The sequence below is a fragment of the Salmo salar genome, chromosome ssa24 (assembly GCF_905237065.1).
Source record: "Salmo salar chromosome ssa24, Ssal_v3.1, whole genome shotgun sequence".
NCBI classification, from domain to species: domain Eukaryota; kingdom Metazoa; phylum Chordata; class Actinopteri; order Salmoniformes; family Salmonidae; genus Salmo; species Salmo salar.
Genome location: NC_059465.1, coordinates 26,727,101 through 26,743,433, shown reverse-complemented (window position 1 = coordinate 26,743,433; position 16,333 = coordinate 26,727,101). Strand labels below are relative to the sequence as shown.

General features: G+C 42.0%; 1 protein-coding gene across 2 annotated transcripts; it reads right to left on the bottom strand.

Annotated features, from left to right (window-relative positions):
* Positions 1 to 1,243: 1,243 nt before the first annotated feature.
* Positions 1,244 to 7,220, bottom strand: inpp5e (inositol polyphosphate-5-phosphatase E). Of its 2 annotated transcripts, none has more exons than XM_014171596.2 (11): positions 7,028 to 7,220; positions 5,518 to 6,414; positions 4,822 to 4,945; positions 4,587 to 4,684; positions 4,376 to 4,500; positions 4,048 to 4,167; positions 3,651 to 3,758; positions 3,323 to 3,484; positions 3,043 to 3,158; positions 2,791 to 2,927; positions 1,244 to 2,603 (listed from the first exon to the last, which is right to left on the bottom strand). In XM_014171596.2, the coding sequence occupies exons 2-11, from the start codon at positions 6,357 to 6,359 to the stop codon at positions 2,471 to 2,473; spliced, it is 1,965 nt and encodes a 654-aa protein (XP_014027071.1). In that variant the 5' UTR covers positions 6,360 to 6,414; positions 7,028 to 7,220; the 3' UTR covers positions 1,244 to 2,470. The 2 variants fall into 2 exon arrangements, with proteins under 2 accessions (XP_014027071.1, XP_014027072.1); XM_014171597.2 differs by having other exon boundaries at positions 5,518 to 6,428; positions 7,028 to 7,193.
* Between the last annotated feature and the right edge of the window lie 9,113 nt (positions 7,221 to 16,333).

Sequence of the window (16,333 nt, the reverse complement as noted above, 5' to 3'; positions counted from 1 at the left end):
CAATTCTCAGACTTTCCACTTCCTGCTTAGATTTTTCTCAGGTTTTTGCCTGCCATATGAGTTCTGTTATACTCACAGACACCATTCAAACAGTTTTAGAAACTTCAGAGTGTTTTCTATCCAAATCTACTAATAATATGCATATTCTAGTTTCTGGGCCAGAGTAGTAACCTGTTTAAATTGGGTAAGTTTTTCATCCGGCTGTGAAAATACTGCCCCCTAGCCCAGACAGGTTAACAAGAAATTTGTGGAGTGGTTGAAAAACGAGTTTTAATGACTCCAACCTAAGTGTATCTAAACTTCCGACTTCAACTGTACATATGAGATGGGTGATGCAATATTTACAAACAATTAAAGTGACTAAGATACCGTAAAATAGTGTAGAGTACAGTTTACACATATGAGATGAGTAATGCAAGATACGGAGACATTATTAAAGTGGCTAGTGTTTCATTTCCTTAAAGTGGCCAGTGATTCCTAATCTATGTCTATAGGCAGCCGCCTCTGATGTGCTAGTGGTGGCTGTTTAACAGTCTGATGGCCTTGAGATAGAAGCTGTTTTTCAGTCTCTCGGTCCCAGCTTTGATGCACCTGTATTGACCTCGCATTCTGGATGATAGCGTGGTGAACAGGCAGTGGCTTGGGTGGTTGATGTCCTTGATGATCTTTTTGGCCATCCTATGGCATCGGGTGCTGTAGGTGTCCAGGAGGGCAGGAAGTTTGCCCCCGGTAATGCGTTGGGCAGACCGCACCACCCTCTGGAGAGCTTTGCCGTTGTTGGCAGTGCTTCACCACACTGTCTGTGTGGGTGGACCATTTCAGTTTGTCAGTGATGTGTACGCCAAGAAACTTGAAGCTTTCCACCTTCTCCACTGCGGTCCCATCGATCTGGATAGGGGGTGCTCCCTCTGCTGTTTCCTGAAGTCCACAATCATCTCCTTAGTTTTGTTGACGTTGAGTGAGAGGTTATTTTCCTGGCACCACACTCCCAGAGCCCTCACCTCCTCGCTGTAGGCTGTCTCATCATTGTTAGTAATCAAGCCTACTACTGTTGTGTCGTCTGCAAACTTGATGATTGAGTTGGAGGCATGCTTGGCCACGCAGTCATGGGTCAACAGGGAGTACAGGAGGGGGCTGAGCGCGCACCCTTGTGGGGCCCCTGTGTTGAGGATCAGCAAAGAGGAGGTGTTGTTTCAGATGACAAAAGCTACATTTTTTAAATAAAACAAACCAATAACAAATATAACAAACATTTTTTATGTGATGTTACATCTCAAAGCATGTGTTATAAAAGATGCACATATATGGAGTCCTGAGGAAATCACAAACAAGATCACAGGCACTTGCCATGAGCGTGTAATGACAACTCATGATTCGCCATTACACCAGAACCATTGATCTTCATGCAAGAACAAAATGAATTATCTTCCCTTCGTTAGCACAATACAGTACGTAAAGTAATTTTTGAAAAAGTTACATGACAGTGTATTTCATTTAGTCAAGACAGATGACATTAAGGCAATGAACCAGAGTACGGTCTAACAAATCCCTCCAACACGATCAACATCACCATTGCAAAAGATGATTCTGTGTCCATTATGTGAGATATTATACAATATGTAAATAAGTTAAATGTTTGAAAGATATTATTCATACATCTGGTATTATACAATGCCAGAAAAGACCATGTATTAAGATATTTCAATAAGTACCGTACTTGCAGGGAATGCATTTGCATCAAGCAACACCAAAGGAACTGACATTTCCTATAAAGTTGATACGAATAACAAGTCAATTTCTGTGAAATCACATGGGTTTGTTTTTTCTTTGAGTAAATCCACAAAAAACTAAAGTTTTGGAGTGAATTGAGCTTTGGTATATCAACCGAAAGTGATGTACACTATTAAACATCTGTAAGAGCTGTTTGATGAAAATGCATTTACAAGGCCTTTGAATACTGTTACACCAAGTAAAAAAAGGTGACATTACATAGCCCATATCAACCTGGCTTGTTAAATAAATTTACAAAATAAAACAATTAGAAAAAAATGTTTAAAGTACAGTTTACATAAAGCATTCGCTTCAGCCAGCCAGCGCACAGATGGAGATGTGACTGACTGACTAAAAGGTAATCTTCAATGGCACGTTCCTCAGCTCAGTCTTGTTTGTGGAAGGGCTGTATAAATAGACCAGTTAACTGCTGAGTCTGCAGGCTGGTATCTGTCATTAATTCAAGGTCCCTGCCCTCAAGAACAGCCCCACAGCTACAACCTCAGCCCCCCATAAACCATGAGTGACAGTTCCAACAGCTCTCAGTAGGGGGTGCTCACAGATCAGTTTCTGTGACTTCCATGACCCACACACAGACTGGGCTGGAAGTGGCAACAAAAGACTGGTTCCCTTTTGTCCCTCCCGACTGGGTCAGAATGATTCTGGAGGGAGGACCGGTCCAGTCAAGTCCGGTCCAGGTTCAGGAGATTGAGCAGATGGTGCTGCTGCCCTGGTTCTTCATGGCTTCTCTCTTCTTCAGCTCTCTGGTGATCCTCCTCCTGATGCCCTCCAGGTACAGACTCCTGTCAAACTGGCCTGCTCCCAGAGGAATACTGGGAAACACACCAGACAGAGAACAACAAATAAAAGTCAGGATTAACAAACTGTTCTAGATAAACTCAGATTTTCATTGACTGCACTTTTGGACACCTATTACTACTACTAATTGTACTACAGTGTACATGAGAGCTGTAAAAAAGCTTGCTGCTGCAACAACTGAGAGGAAGGGGTGGGACTTACTTGTCTCTCCCGGGACGCAGTTTGACCTGGAACATGGCAATGACAGGCCGGTGGTCTGACGTCTTTATCGTTGAACAGCTGGTGTACTTTATCACTTTGATGTCATCCACCTGCCTGTTCCTGAACAGTATTCTGTCCTATAGCACACAGAGGAACAGTAAAATATAAATGTTATTTTGTGTGTTTAAAACAAACCATCATAAAAAAAAGAAGAGGCTTGCTTGAATGAATGGCACTGATGCTGACACATACTGTGTATGAGGGAGTTCTCTGCTTGGAGGTGGTGTCGTACATGTCACAGCCGACATCATATTTGTAGGTGGGGAGGAACTGAATTGGTGCTTCCTGGAAGCCTTTAAAGATGGAACCTAGAACAGAGCATAATACATTTGTATTATATTTTGAAATATCTGTCACAGTGAGCGAGGTAACAATACATTTTGAGATATCTTTCACAATCTAATACATGTCATATTTGCCTAAACCTGTCTGGTTCTTCGTGTTAATATTGTTTTGTTCCATGTAGACATACCATCCTTCATTTCCTTGGAGAGTTGGTCATGGTGGAGCAGAGGGCCCATGTCCACACCTGGGTTCTGGTTTAGAATGGCCTCTACCCCCACACGATCTTTACTCAGACGGAAGTTAAAGTCCCCAAACCAGAAAACCTCATCAAACCGTGTTGTCACATCCGCTGAAAGATATGAAACAGAAATGATCAGTACATTTACACTGGTGTTTTTATTCAGTACTTGTTGCATGAAGGAAATACCATCATTTCTCATCACACAATAAGCATGCTCTTCTAGATGTAACAGCAGTACTGCAATGAACAACTATTTGCCTTTAGGAGTACTTACAGGATGTGGAGCGGTAAGGGTTGGTGTCTGGAAGACCATTAGGAAGAGCAAGTGCTTCAATGATTTTGTTGTAGTCCAGAATCCTCTCGTACACTTTGGAATCTCCAGCTAGAAAACAAGGACATGTATTAAATTACCTAGGGTGTATTCATTACGTCTTGCAATGGAAACCGTTTATATTTTAAAAAACAAACAGAAGTAAACAGAGCAAACAGAATGAAACTGGGGGGGACCTACCAGAATGTGTCCAATAAAAACTTTTTGCAACAGACTAAACATCAGCATAATGAATACACCCCTAGTTAGTAGTGAGACTGTATCCAAAGGCTTTCCATTTCCTGTTTACATTCTCGTCATGTATTGACATCAGTCCCTGAACAACAGACGTGTCACTCACAGGTAAAATGGGAGGTGATGAAGAGGAAGGAAGTGCCAAAGAAGGTGAAGCCGATCCCCACAGCTCCTTTGGTTTTGATCTGAGACATGATGCGTGTTGTGACCGTGGCATGCTCCACTTCTGTTAGGAGATCCGATAATTACAGGGTACAGAGGGACCAAATCACATAATGTACTGTACACATAAAATATGCAGTAGGTAGCCAAAGATCACCTTATAACGTTGCCTCTGTTACAACATTTCAATAAGAGACAACATTCTGAGATTTGTTGATGTAAAGGACCGATTCATTTTCCTCTGAAAATGTCAGGAGCCATTTGGGACAGACCTGAGCAGAACCAAATGAGGTCCCTTCTGACAAACACAGTTAGGTAGAGAACCCCATGGGAGGCTGCGTAGAGCATGACGTAGTACGGCCCCAGAGTCTCCTGAAGACGGATCTCCCATTCCCTTCTGTGACACAGACACACATCAGCAAAGAGTACTGAAGACTTCATTTATATCATTTTTTTATGCACTCATACACAGTCATCTCATACCGGTCTGGACATCCCTCCTGGACTCCGATGATGTAAAAGTCTTGAGCAAATTCAGAGTCCGTCGGGAGCAACAGATCGTCTAGGTTGTTTGGAAGTCCCTGAAAAGGATACGGAAGCGGTGATTTTCCTACATAACAGAATACCAGGACACACGTTATCAAAGAGTGAGTGTAGAATGTGTAGAAACATACGTTCAGGCTCTAGGCCTAATGTTAAACAGTAGGAGCGGCCCCACCTTTTCTCCCTGCATGTTCCATGTGGCTATGTAGATGCCAACTCTCCTCTCTGGGAAGTAGCGGTCCAGCTCCTCAGCCCCCAGCAGGGCACCCCTACCCAGCACACTGCCCTCCAGAAAACTCCTGGAACAACGAGGAAATTAACACTTAGGCTAATAACGGGAGGTACTGTAGCTGACACCAGTGTTGCTAGAGCACACATCAATGCTAATGCTCTAACTGCAGATGTGCCATGGTAATAATTAGCCTTAGCCTACAGCACAGTCTTCTTGGTTACGATTCAAAGCTGATGGTGACTGTGAGACTGTTCACAGTAGGTTATAATAGCTCAAATGCCAGTCTGTATTTCATGCAGAATACAGGCATATTTAACTTAAGGCCCACATCAATTCTTATCATGGGATGTCATGTGCCACATCACAGGAAGTGCATTACGTTATCAATGCAATGGAATATCACCGAAGCCTGGCTATCTTCATTTTAGAGGTGCATCAAACATTCAAAGGATACTATATATACTGTATTTAGATCCAGAATGTGTTAATCTAATACAGCATCAAAGCCATCAAGACTTCTAATAGCACTCTGATACCAGTATGAGTCAATGATCCAATACAGGTAGAGAAGGCTCCTGCAGTAGGTATTTGGTCAGTAATCTGGAGAGGATATCCTGAATGAGAGTATTGTGGAAATACCTGTTCCTGACGTCCCTGGGTCTGATGGGGTTCAACACGCTGAAGGTGGACTTCATGGAGTTGACAGAGATGTTGTCCGACACCATGTTATCCAGAAGCTGGCTGTCGCTCAGGTTCCTGTGCAGTTGCAGCCTCTCCGGCCCAGCTCTCCCCGGCACAATGCCATAATCCACGCAATCCCTGTCAATCCGATTAGCCGTCCTTAAGGATGCGGATGCCACGCTCTGCTCCAGAGCAGGAAATGGACCCGAGGGCTGTAAGGGAGAGAGGCGTACCTTGGAGGACCTCACCCGCTGCTCTGCAGGGTCACTGTGGTGGTCGTGGGGCCCCCGCTCGTACTCTGAAAGGCTCTGGCCCCTGGCTCTGAAGATGGAGGACCCTGATGGAGCCGATTGGGGTCCAACGACAGAGCCCTGTCCGTTCCTCAAGGTGGCAGCACCGCTCAAGGTAAACACGCCTGTAACTGTTGAGTCCTCCTTAAGAGATTCTGTGGAGGAACCGGTCTCAGCTGGGTCGGTCAGACTCTCCTGGCTGTTCTTCAGTCTCCTGCTTCTCACATTCTCCTCCACCAAACCACTGTTCCCTCCCTTTGACAGTGCAGGGGGCTTTGGCAGCAGGGGTGGACGGGGCTGGTAGGGACTGCTTTGGTCTCGTACATCCTGAGGGAATTTCATGGTGTTGTTGAGGAGCTTTGTGGTTTTGTTGTCCTCTGTAGTGGGGTTCACCGGCCTATTGTCACCACTTACTCCTCCTGGATCCTTCCCACCAGGAGCTCCACCAGGTAAAACTCCACCAACGGGCTGAGAGGGGCTGCTGTCCTCCCCATTCTCAGTCATCCTCATAGCAGGCTGCACCTTCTAGGTGCATGGGGACTCCATTTGCTTAGAAGGAGATAATCTAGAAAACAATTACTTTAGCTACTATTATTGAGAATTGATTGATAATATGTATAATTATGTTTGATTGCTCAATTCTATTCCTTAACTCATACTTCACATTAGCTCCATATGTTGGCCTGTTACTGATCTCACACAAGGTATAACGTTAAGATAGGTATTACATCATTAGGCACGATTAATTTGATTAACTAACTAGTTAGCTAACGTTAGCTAGTAAACTGCACACATGGTTGACTCATTATCGGTAGCTTGCTAGCTAGCTAAATTACTGCCTGAAAGTGGCAGCTCTGTTGGCAGCTAGCTAACGTTAGCTGGGTGCTACACTTACTAGCTAGCTAAGCTAACGTTAGCTGATCACTTTTAAGGCTAGCTAACTAGATAGCTACATCAACGTTAACATGTTATACTCCTAGTTATGGGTTCTGCTAGCAGAGATAGCTAGCTAATGCTTACTATGCGTCCAATCTAGCTTGAGAAACGTAACTAATGTTAGCTGTGTGCTAGCTAATCTATGACAGCAGAACGCTAGTTAGCTAGGAACCTGCCAGCCTGGGAAAGACAAATGCATTAGACATGACGCTTCATTTAATCAAATGATTATCGTTAGATACCTGGGGGAAAGCAAAATCAAGTTTCGTCCATTGCAGGGTTGTGAGAATACATCGTTATTGAGGTAGTTAGCTAGCTATCTTTAGCTTAGCTGGTTAGCTCCGAACGCTAAGCAAACTTTCCACTTCCTTAGTAACGCTTGACAACAGTTTTTGTTACCGAGAAAACACATGCTGCTTGCATTGTACTTGTAGCGCCCCCTACTACAAATGCAGTAGTGGTAGTTATGGTAATAATACGGCTATTAACATAGGCATACCCGTTAGTTTAGTGAGCTATTTTGGGGTGGTTTCAAGGTGTGGAGTTACAATAGTGGGTTAGAGTGAGTATAAGCCTTGCATTTTGAGAGCTTGTGATAAGCTCAACATGTTTTAGTTTGAACATTCTGAATGTAGGAGTGATTTTTGTTTAGAATCCTTGAAGCCTTTATTCCACCATAAAAAAAACATTGTAATTTGTTTGTGTGTAATATACTGAAACTGTTCTGACTCACAGCCACATACAAAACAGTGTGTGTAATGAATCCTCTATGTACCTCCTTACAGTATTAGTAAGGTATATTAACTGTGATGATTTACAAAATATACTTGTTTGTCACACACACACACACACACACACACACACACACACACACACACACACACACACACACACACACACACACACACACACACACACACACACACACACACACACACACACTTTTAACCAGAAGGTGTCATTATAGGGCTATGTAAGTGCATCAAGTGTGACTGCTTGATTCACAATAAAATATGAAATACATCTGATTCAACTCAATTATTGGCTTTTACATCTACAGTATACACGTGATGCCTCACCATAGGTCAACGAGGCTGTTTACCCAGAGTAAATACACATAACATTATCTGAGGTGTTTGATAACTGTTATGTTCCTGTGTTCACTCATGTTTAAGATGTTTACTAGCTCTCATTCAATGATTCTGCAGCACAGAAGTGTTCTCCAGTGAATTACAGTGCTTTATCTGTGGGTGGGCAAACTCTCTGACAGTGAGTCGCACCCTGGCAAAGAGCAGATGGAAGGTGCAGCTGGTTTCATGCAACTCTGCTCCTATTTGGCATCATTGCATTTCATGGTTCCCTCTCACAGCTGAAAGCGAGATGGCTAAGGTAGAGAGATTCTGAGAATCTTGACAATAGTGGATTCCATAATCTAGGACATCTGTGCACAGTAAACACTGTTCTTTACATAGAAATCTTATTCAATTATTCAATGGTTCTTTCATTGCTGTAAGATTAAAAATGCTGTTCTTTGACTACAACTCAGCATTCAACACCATAGTACCCTCCAATCTCATCAGTAAGCTTGAGACCCTGGGTCTCGACCCCGCCCTGTGCAACTGGGTCCTGGACTTCCTGATGGGCCGCCCCAGGTGGTGAAGATAGGAAACAACATCTCCTCTTCGCTGATCCTCAACACTGGGGCCCCACAAGGCTGCGTTCTCAGCCCTCTCCTGTACTCCCTGTTCACCCATGACTGCGTGGCCATGCACACCTCCAACAAAATCATCAAGTTTGCAGACGACACTACAGTGGTAGGCTTGATTACCAACAACAACGAGACAGCCTACAGGGAGGAGGTGAAGGCCCTCGGAGTGTGGTGTCAGGAAAATAACCTCTCACTCAATGTCAGCAAAACGAAAGAGATGATAATGGACTTCAGGAAACAGCAAAGGCACTATCCACATCGACGGGACAGCAGTGAAGGTGGAAAGTTTTAATTTACTCTGTGTACATATCACTGACAAAGTGAAATGGTCCACGCACACAGACAGCGTGGTGAAGAAGATGCAAGAGCACCTCTTCATCCTCAGGAGGCTGAAAAATGTGGCTTGTCACCGAAAACCCTCACTATCTTTTACAGGCAACTGCACCGCCCACAACTGCAGGGCTCTCCAGAGGGTGGTGCGGTCTGCACAACACATCACTGGGGGCAAACTACTTGCCCTCTAGGACACCTACAACACCCGATGTCACAGGAAGGCCAAAAAGATCATCAAGCACAATAACCACCCGAGCCACTACCTGTTCACCCCGCTTCCATCCAGAAGGCGAGGTCAGTACAGGTGCATCGGAGCTGGGACAGAGAGACTGAAAAACATCTTCTATCTCAAGGCCATCAAAGTAGCCACTCTTAACAGCCACCACTAGTACAGAGAGGCAGGTGCGAACCTACAGACTTGATATCATTGGCCACTGTAATAAATGAAACACTAGTCACTTTAATAATGCCACTTTAATAATGTTTACATATCTCGCATTACTCATCTCATACGTACATACTGTATCCTTCACTATCTATTCTTTACTATCTATTGCATCTTAGTCGCTCTGTCGCTGCTCATCCATATATTTTATACTTATATATTCTCATCCCATTCCTTTACTAGATTGTGTGTATTAGGTTTTGTTGTGGAATTGTTAGATATTACCTGTTAGATACTGTTGCACTGTCAGATCTAGAAGCGTAAGCATTTCTCTACACTCGCAACAACATCTGCTAACCATGTGTATGTGACCAATACAATTTTATGTTATTCGAAAAAGCCTCCCAATGATGTCACTAAATGATTATAAATTCTGAAGCGTCTATACCAGAGCTAATTATGTTCAGTAGACCAGGCTTCCTCATCTCTGCTATTGAGAATGATCGTTTGGTAAATCCATTTGAATTCAATAACTTTTTGAAAGCATCCCTTTTGTTTAAAACAAAACTTTTCATACATGTTTGCCCATGGAAGAAGTGGTCAGAAAGTGACCTTTTGGACCTCAATGCCAAAACATTCAGGAGATAAAGGTGCTCAAAGTTGATCCATTTTGTATACCCTTAACCATACCATGAGACATCCATGTCTTCATCACGGAAAAGATAAACGTTTGAGTTTGATATAATTTAATAGCATACAAACAGTGGTTTCAAACTAAATATTTAACGTCAATTACCTACAAATGGGTAAACTCTGATTTTTTCATATTTGCAAATGTTTTAGCTTCGACACTATTTCATATAATCTCAGGTTTTGTGTCGTGTCGCCATCATTTGAGAGACAACATGGTCTTGAATACAGGGTGGGTGTCATTTCAATCATAAGTCCATTCTATGAATTATATTTCTATCACTTCAGACCCCTACAATTTGTGCACAATTGAAATTGAAATTTAATTGAAATGTTCAATTGTAATAACTAACACAAAGTTGACCGTCAGTCCACCCATCATCGAATTTCAACTTAAATGGTCATGTATATTATATTATCTATATTTCTATGATTTCAATATGTTTCCTATGGAGGATTGACAGTATAACTTGAAACAACAGATATTCCCATTCATGTCAAAATTCTCTGATGTGTGGACCTCCAGCCATCTTTGTGGTACCATTTGAAAGTTGACATCTCTATTTTATTCCACCCTGTATTCAAGAGAATGTTGTCTCAACTGAGGGTGGGCACAACACAAAAACCTTTGATGATGTAAGTAGGGTCTAAGCTGCAACATATGCAAAAATGAAAGTCCAACTCATCTGCAGTCCAACTCATCCCAAACCATCTCAATTGGGTTGAGGTTGGGTGATTGTGGAGGCCAAGTCATCTGATGCAGCACTCCATTACTCTCCCTCTTGGTCAAATAGCCCTTACACAGCCGGAGGTGTGTTGGGTCATTGTCTTGTTGAAAACAAATTATAGTCTCAGTAAGCGCAAACCAGATGGGATGGAGAATCGCTGCAGAATGCTGTGGCAGCCATGCTGGTTAAGTGTGCCTTAAATTCTAAATAAATCACCAACAGTGTCACTAGCAAAGCACCCCCACACCATCACACCTCCTCCTCCATGCTTCACGGTGGGAAACACACGTGGGAGATCATCCTTTCACCTACTCTGCGTCTCACAAAGACACAGTGGTTGGAACCACAAATCTCAAATTTGGACTCAAATTTGGCATATGGACAGATTTCATCCGGTCTGATGTCCATTGCTTGTGTTTCTTGGCCCAAGAAAGCACTTTTAGTGGTAGTTTCTTTGCAGCAATTTGACCGTGAAAGCCTGATTCAAGCAGTCTCTGAACAGTTGATGTTGAGATGTGTCTGTTACTTGAACTCTGTGAAGCATTTACTTGGGCTGCAATTTATGAGGCTGGTAACTCTAAGTAACTTATCCTCTTGCAGCAGAGGTAGCTCTGGGTCTTCCTTTCCTGTGGCGGTCATCATGAGAGCCAGTTTCATCATAGCGCTTGATGTTTTTTTACGACTGCAATTGAAGAAACTTTAAAAGTTCTTGAAATGTTCTGTATTGACTTCATGTCTTATAGTATTGATGGACTGTCATTTCTCTTTGCTTATTTGAGCTGTTCTTGCCATAATATGGACTTGGTGTTTTACCAAATAGGGCTATCTTCTTTACCTTGTCACAACACAACTGATTGACTCAAATGCATTAAAAAGGAAAGAAATTCCACAAATTAACTTTTAACAAGGCACACTTGTTAATTGAAATGTATTCCAGGTGTTTACTTCATGAAGCTGGATAAGAGAATGCCAAGAGTGTGCAAAGCTGTCATCAAGGCAAAGGGTGGCTACATTGAAGAATATAAAATATATTTAGATTTGTTTAACACTTTTTTTAGTTACTACATGATTCCATATCTGTTATTTCATTGTTTTGTTGTCTTCACTATTATTCTAAAATGTAGAAAATAGTAAATTTAAAGAAACACCATTGAATGAGTAGGTGTGTCACAACTTTTGACTATACTGTCATATCTCATGTTTCATGAGCTGAAATGAAAGATCCCAGAAATTTTCCATACTCACAAAACACTTATTTTTCTGAAATTTTGTGCACAAATATGTTTTACATCCCTATTAGTGAGCATTTCTCATTTGCCAAGATAATCCATACACCTGACAAGCTGCCTCCAATGTTGTTTTAGCAGTTCGTCCAACCAGCCTCACAGATGCAGACCACGTGTAACCATGCCAGCCCAGGACCTCCACATCCGGCTAATTCATCTGCCTGAGTCATTCGGACAGCTGATGAAACTGTGGGTTTGCACAACTGAAGAATTTCTGCACAAACTGTCAGACAACATCTCAGGGAATGAGATGAACAGTGGGCCCCATGGTGGCGGTGGGGTTATGGTATGGGCAGGCATAAGCTACGGACAACGAACACAATTGCATTTTATCGATGGCAATTTGAATGCACAGAGATACCGTTGTGTCGTCCCATTCACCCGCTGCCATCACCTAATGTTTCAGCATGATAATGCACAGCCTCATGTCGCAAGGATCTGTACACAATTCCTGGAAGCGGAAAATGTTCCTGTTCTTCCATGGCCTGCATACTCACCAGACATGTCACCCATTGAGCAAGTTTGGGATGCTCTGGATCGACGTGTACGACAGCGTTTTCCAGTTCCCGCCAATATCCAGCAACTTCGCACAGCCATTGAAGAGTAATGGGACAATATTCCACAGGCCACAGTCAACAGCCTGATCAACTCTATGTGAAGTAGTTGTGTCACGCTACATGAGGAAAGTAGTGGTCACACCAGATACTGACTCGTTTTCTGATCCATGCCCCTACTTTTTTTAAAAGCTATCTGTGACCAACAGACACATATCTGTATTCCCAGTTATGTGAAATCCATAGATTAGGGCCTAATGATTGTATTTCAATTGACTGATTTCCTTATATTCCTTATACTGTAACTCAGTAAAATCTTTGAAATTGTTGCGTTTTTATATTTTTGTTTAGTGTATATATGTTTTCTTCCAGAAATTATAGAACAGTTTGACAACCCTGTTTGAAAACTATTAAATTATATAAATCTCAACCATTGATCTTTTCCAGTGATGAAGACATGGATGTCTCATGGTATGGTGGGGTATGCAAAATGGGTCAACTTTGAGCACCTTTTATCTCTTGAACGTTTTGGCATTCAGGTCCAAAAATCCCATTCCGAGCACTTCTACAGTGGGCAAATATGTATGGAAGGTTTTGTTCTAATCAAAAGAGGTGCTGTCAAAAAGTGATTGAATTCAAATGGATTTACCCCTTTTCAAAGTTCATCCATGTCTGAGAATACCACCTACACATAGCCTGCTGCTGTGGACCCACAAGTCTCCACTCTGAATCCCAAACAGGACTGTGTTTAGACCTGCCTCTCTTTCCCATTGCTCCAGACACATTTTATAGAGCTGCCACATAGAGAGAGAGCCTTGGTAAAACTAGCAGCTGCATGTTGCAACAGGAGTCCAGGGTGGTCAGGCGTGGGAATGAAAAGGATCTGAAAGCTCAAGGGATACCTATCAAGTTTAACAATGAAAAAGTTATCAGGGCCTGCTCACGGAATGGCTTTTCCATTGTCTTAATCTTCTGTTCTAGTATACCTGCAGATACAGATCTCCTGTCACCAAGAGACAGCTGATCCACCTTCCCTCATATAACATTGGAACTGTGGATCCATTCTTTGAATCATAGTGTAGATTTTTCATAGATTTCGGAATCATATTTTTGTCAGGAACCATGGGTCAGAGAAAGTTGTAAAATTACTAATTGTAATTTTAAACATTGTGTCTGTAGTGTCATGTAGTAAACTTGTGCTGACTTCTATAAATATTGGAATATATTATTTGGCAACTTTGAATAGGAGTCAACCAAATGCTGTTGATGCTAACATCAGCAATATTTGATTGACTCCTATTCAAAGTTGCCATGCAGTCTAAATATTGACTTCGGTCACTTGATGTCTTCTTCTATCTTTTCCAGACTGTACATTTCCTTTTTGCCCATTTCTCATTATGAAAACAACAGAGCAGTGCAGTAATGCATCAGTGGTCTCACACACACACACACACACACACACACACACACACACACACGGGAATCAATGTGCTGATATGAGATTGTCTAATGAGGATCAGAAACATCTTAATAAAGGCCTGTAATACCACCTTAATCCCTCATTACAGGCCAATCTGCATTCAGTGTTCCTACCTCTGCAGCCACGGCACATTCCCCTTGCATTGTTCTCCCCATCATGCACGGAGGGCCACGCTCTCTTTGTCTTCTCTGAGTGTCAGTTATATTTGATCCCCTCATTAGACTTTTAGAATAAAAGTGAAAATAGTGTTTTTGTGTCCACTTCTTGGACTGAAATGGAAAATGAGACACATGCTTAATAACTCCGGACCAGTGTGGGACTGGGACCCAGACGTATTGTTTTATCAGAGATGAGAAATGAAATGTTTTGTCAGAAGTAAAGACACTCTTCTGAGTCATGTAATACTTGTATGACCTTGGACAGTATGATATTAGAAGTCAGACATATAGGCTTTTCCAAAAGAAACCCAATGTTGAGAGTAACCTACATGAATGGTGTTCAAAACAAATATGACACCTGTAATGTGACATTATGCAGACTACACATACTGACAGAACCACTGAAATCAATCAAACCTATGAAATCAAACCTGTCTAACCACATAGCTTTGGAATTACCTTTGCAAGGTATACCCTTATGGATGGAGCATCTTACGATGTTGTTGATTGATATTTACCTTGTGACCAGTTCACATTTCAAGGAAAAGAGGTGTTGGTTGTCCTAACGGAAGTGTGTGTATTGATGATCTTTACTTCCTACATTATTCCCTCCCTGACCGGAAAAATTCAGCTCAGGTCACATGGTCAGAAAAAAACTATTGTACTACAACATTAGAACAATATTGTTAAGCCCTGTGGATGAAAACAGCAGCCAAACCCTGTGTGAAAACCGGATTATCGACATCAAGGGCATTCATTCCTGCCGACCAACACACACACTCCAACTTACACGAATGAAGGAGGTTAATGTTGAATTATGCGCTCAGAGAGAGAGAAAGAGAGAGAAATGAATCTCTTTCTTTCTTTGGGTGGTGCAGTGCAATGATTCATGTGTGGGGAGAGGATAATTAGCTTGGTGTAGGAGTGCAGAAGGGTTGATGTAGCTAAAGCCCAGCCATCATAAATAACTCATAGTGTGTTGTACAGCTGAGTAGGAGGAGGGGGGACAAAACATAACACATAAAGCTCATTAAGGGCCAGAGTTGCTAAAACCCCATAGCCCAGCAGTAACGCAGCACAGACGTGATTAGGCAGGGTCAGAGGAAGACATTGATATTTTCTGTGTGAGTATTAATGGAGATCACAGGCATGTGTAGTTCATTGTCCTTTGACCTGAGGGGGAATATCAGCATCAAGAGCCCTTCTTTCCTTATTTTTTGGTAGAGTCTACATTTCCTCTCCTTCTAATGATCTATTCCTAGAGACCTGAAAATCACTGAACATAAGTTGAAAAAACTGTCTTGAAAGACTGAAAAGGTGTAATTCATAATTATCTTGGCAATATTTTTGTAGTCAACTATGAATTGTAAAATATTTTTGTAAAATATATGAGCACTGTATGAGCACTGTTTGAATGGAAATGTATTTACGTTTTGTTAAACCCAAAGGGACAGTTGCTATACAGGTAGCGATGTCGCAACAAATATGTGCCAGTAGTGTTGAAATACCCAGTGTCCCCTTCGCATAGATATGAGTGTCAGTTACTGGAGATGTCTCTTCATCACTCCCAAGGTATTCATTTTCAAAACAGTGAGAACTCTGCATGCCTCATTTATATCTCTGTGTCAGCAAACACTGCCTTACCAAGCAGAAAAAAATACATTTATTCAAAGTACAGCCCAGCATGTTCATTTTGTTTGTATCCATATCAGCAATAGTTTTGCTGATTGTCTTTTTTATGAGTGTTGAGCCATGTCTGTGCGTACATTTCGAGTGAGCAAGGAAGTTTGTCATTTAAATCACCAAACAGAGGGTCAAAACATGGGAAAAAACAACATCATTGCTTATTGGAAGTTTATTGGAGAAAGAAATGTCATGCAATGTGTACTATGTGATGTTGTCTTAAGGGAAGTGAATGGTCTGTAAGCTGTGGAAGAACGGGTTAGAGATCCCTATACTCAATCACTGTGGCATATCTCCCCAGAGAGGATGTTTTTGCTCAAACATGCTGTGTGTAATCCACTCGGATCCCCTGTTTGCTTCATATCTATGCTCCAATTCTCAATTTGCATTAGGAATGTTCCAGGTCTACAGGTCCCCAGAGCATAAACATTGCTCAACACCTAAACTCACCAACAGCCAAACTTACCAACACCCAAACTCACCAACACCTACACTAACCAATACCTAAACTCACCAACACCCAAACTCATCAACACCTAAACC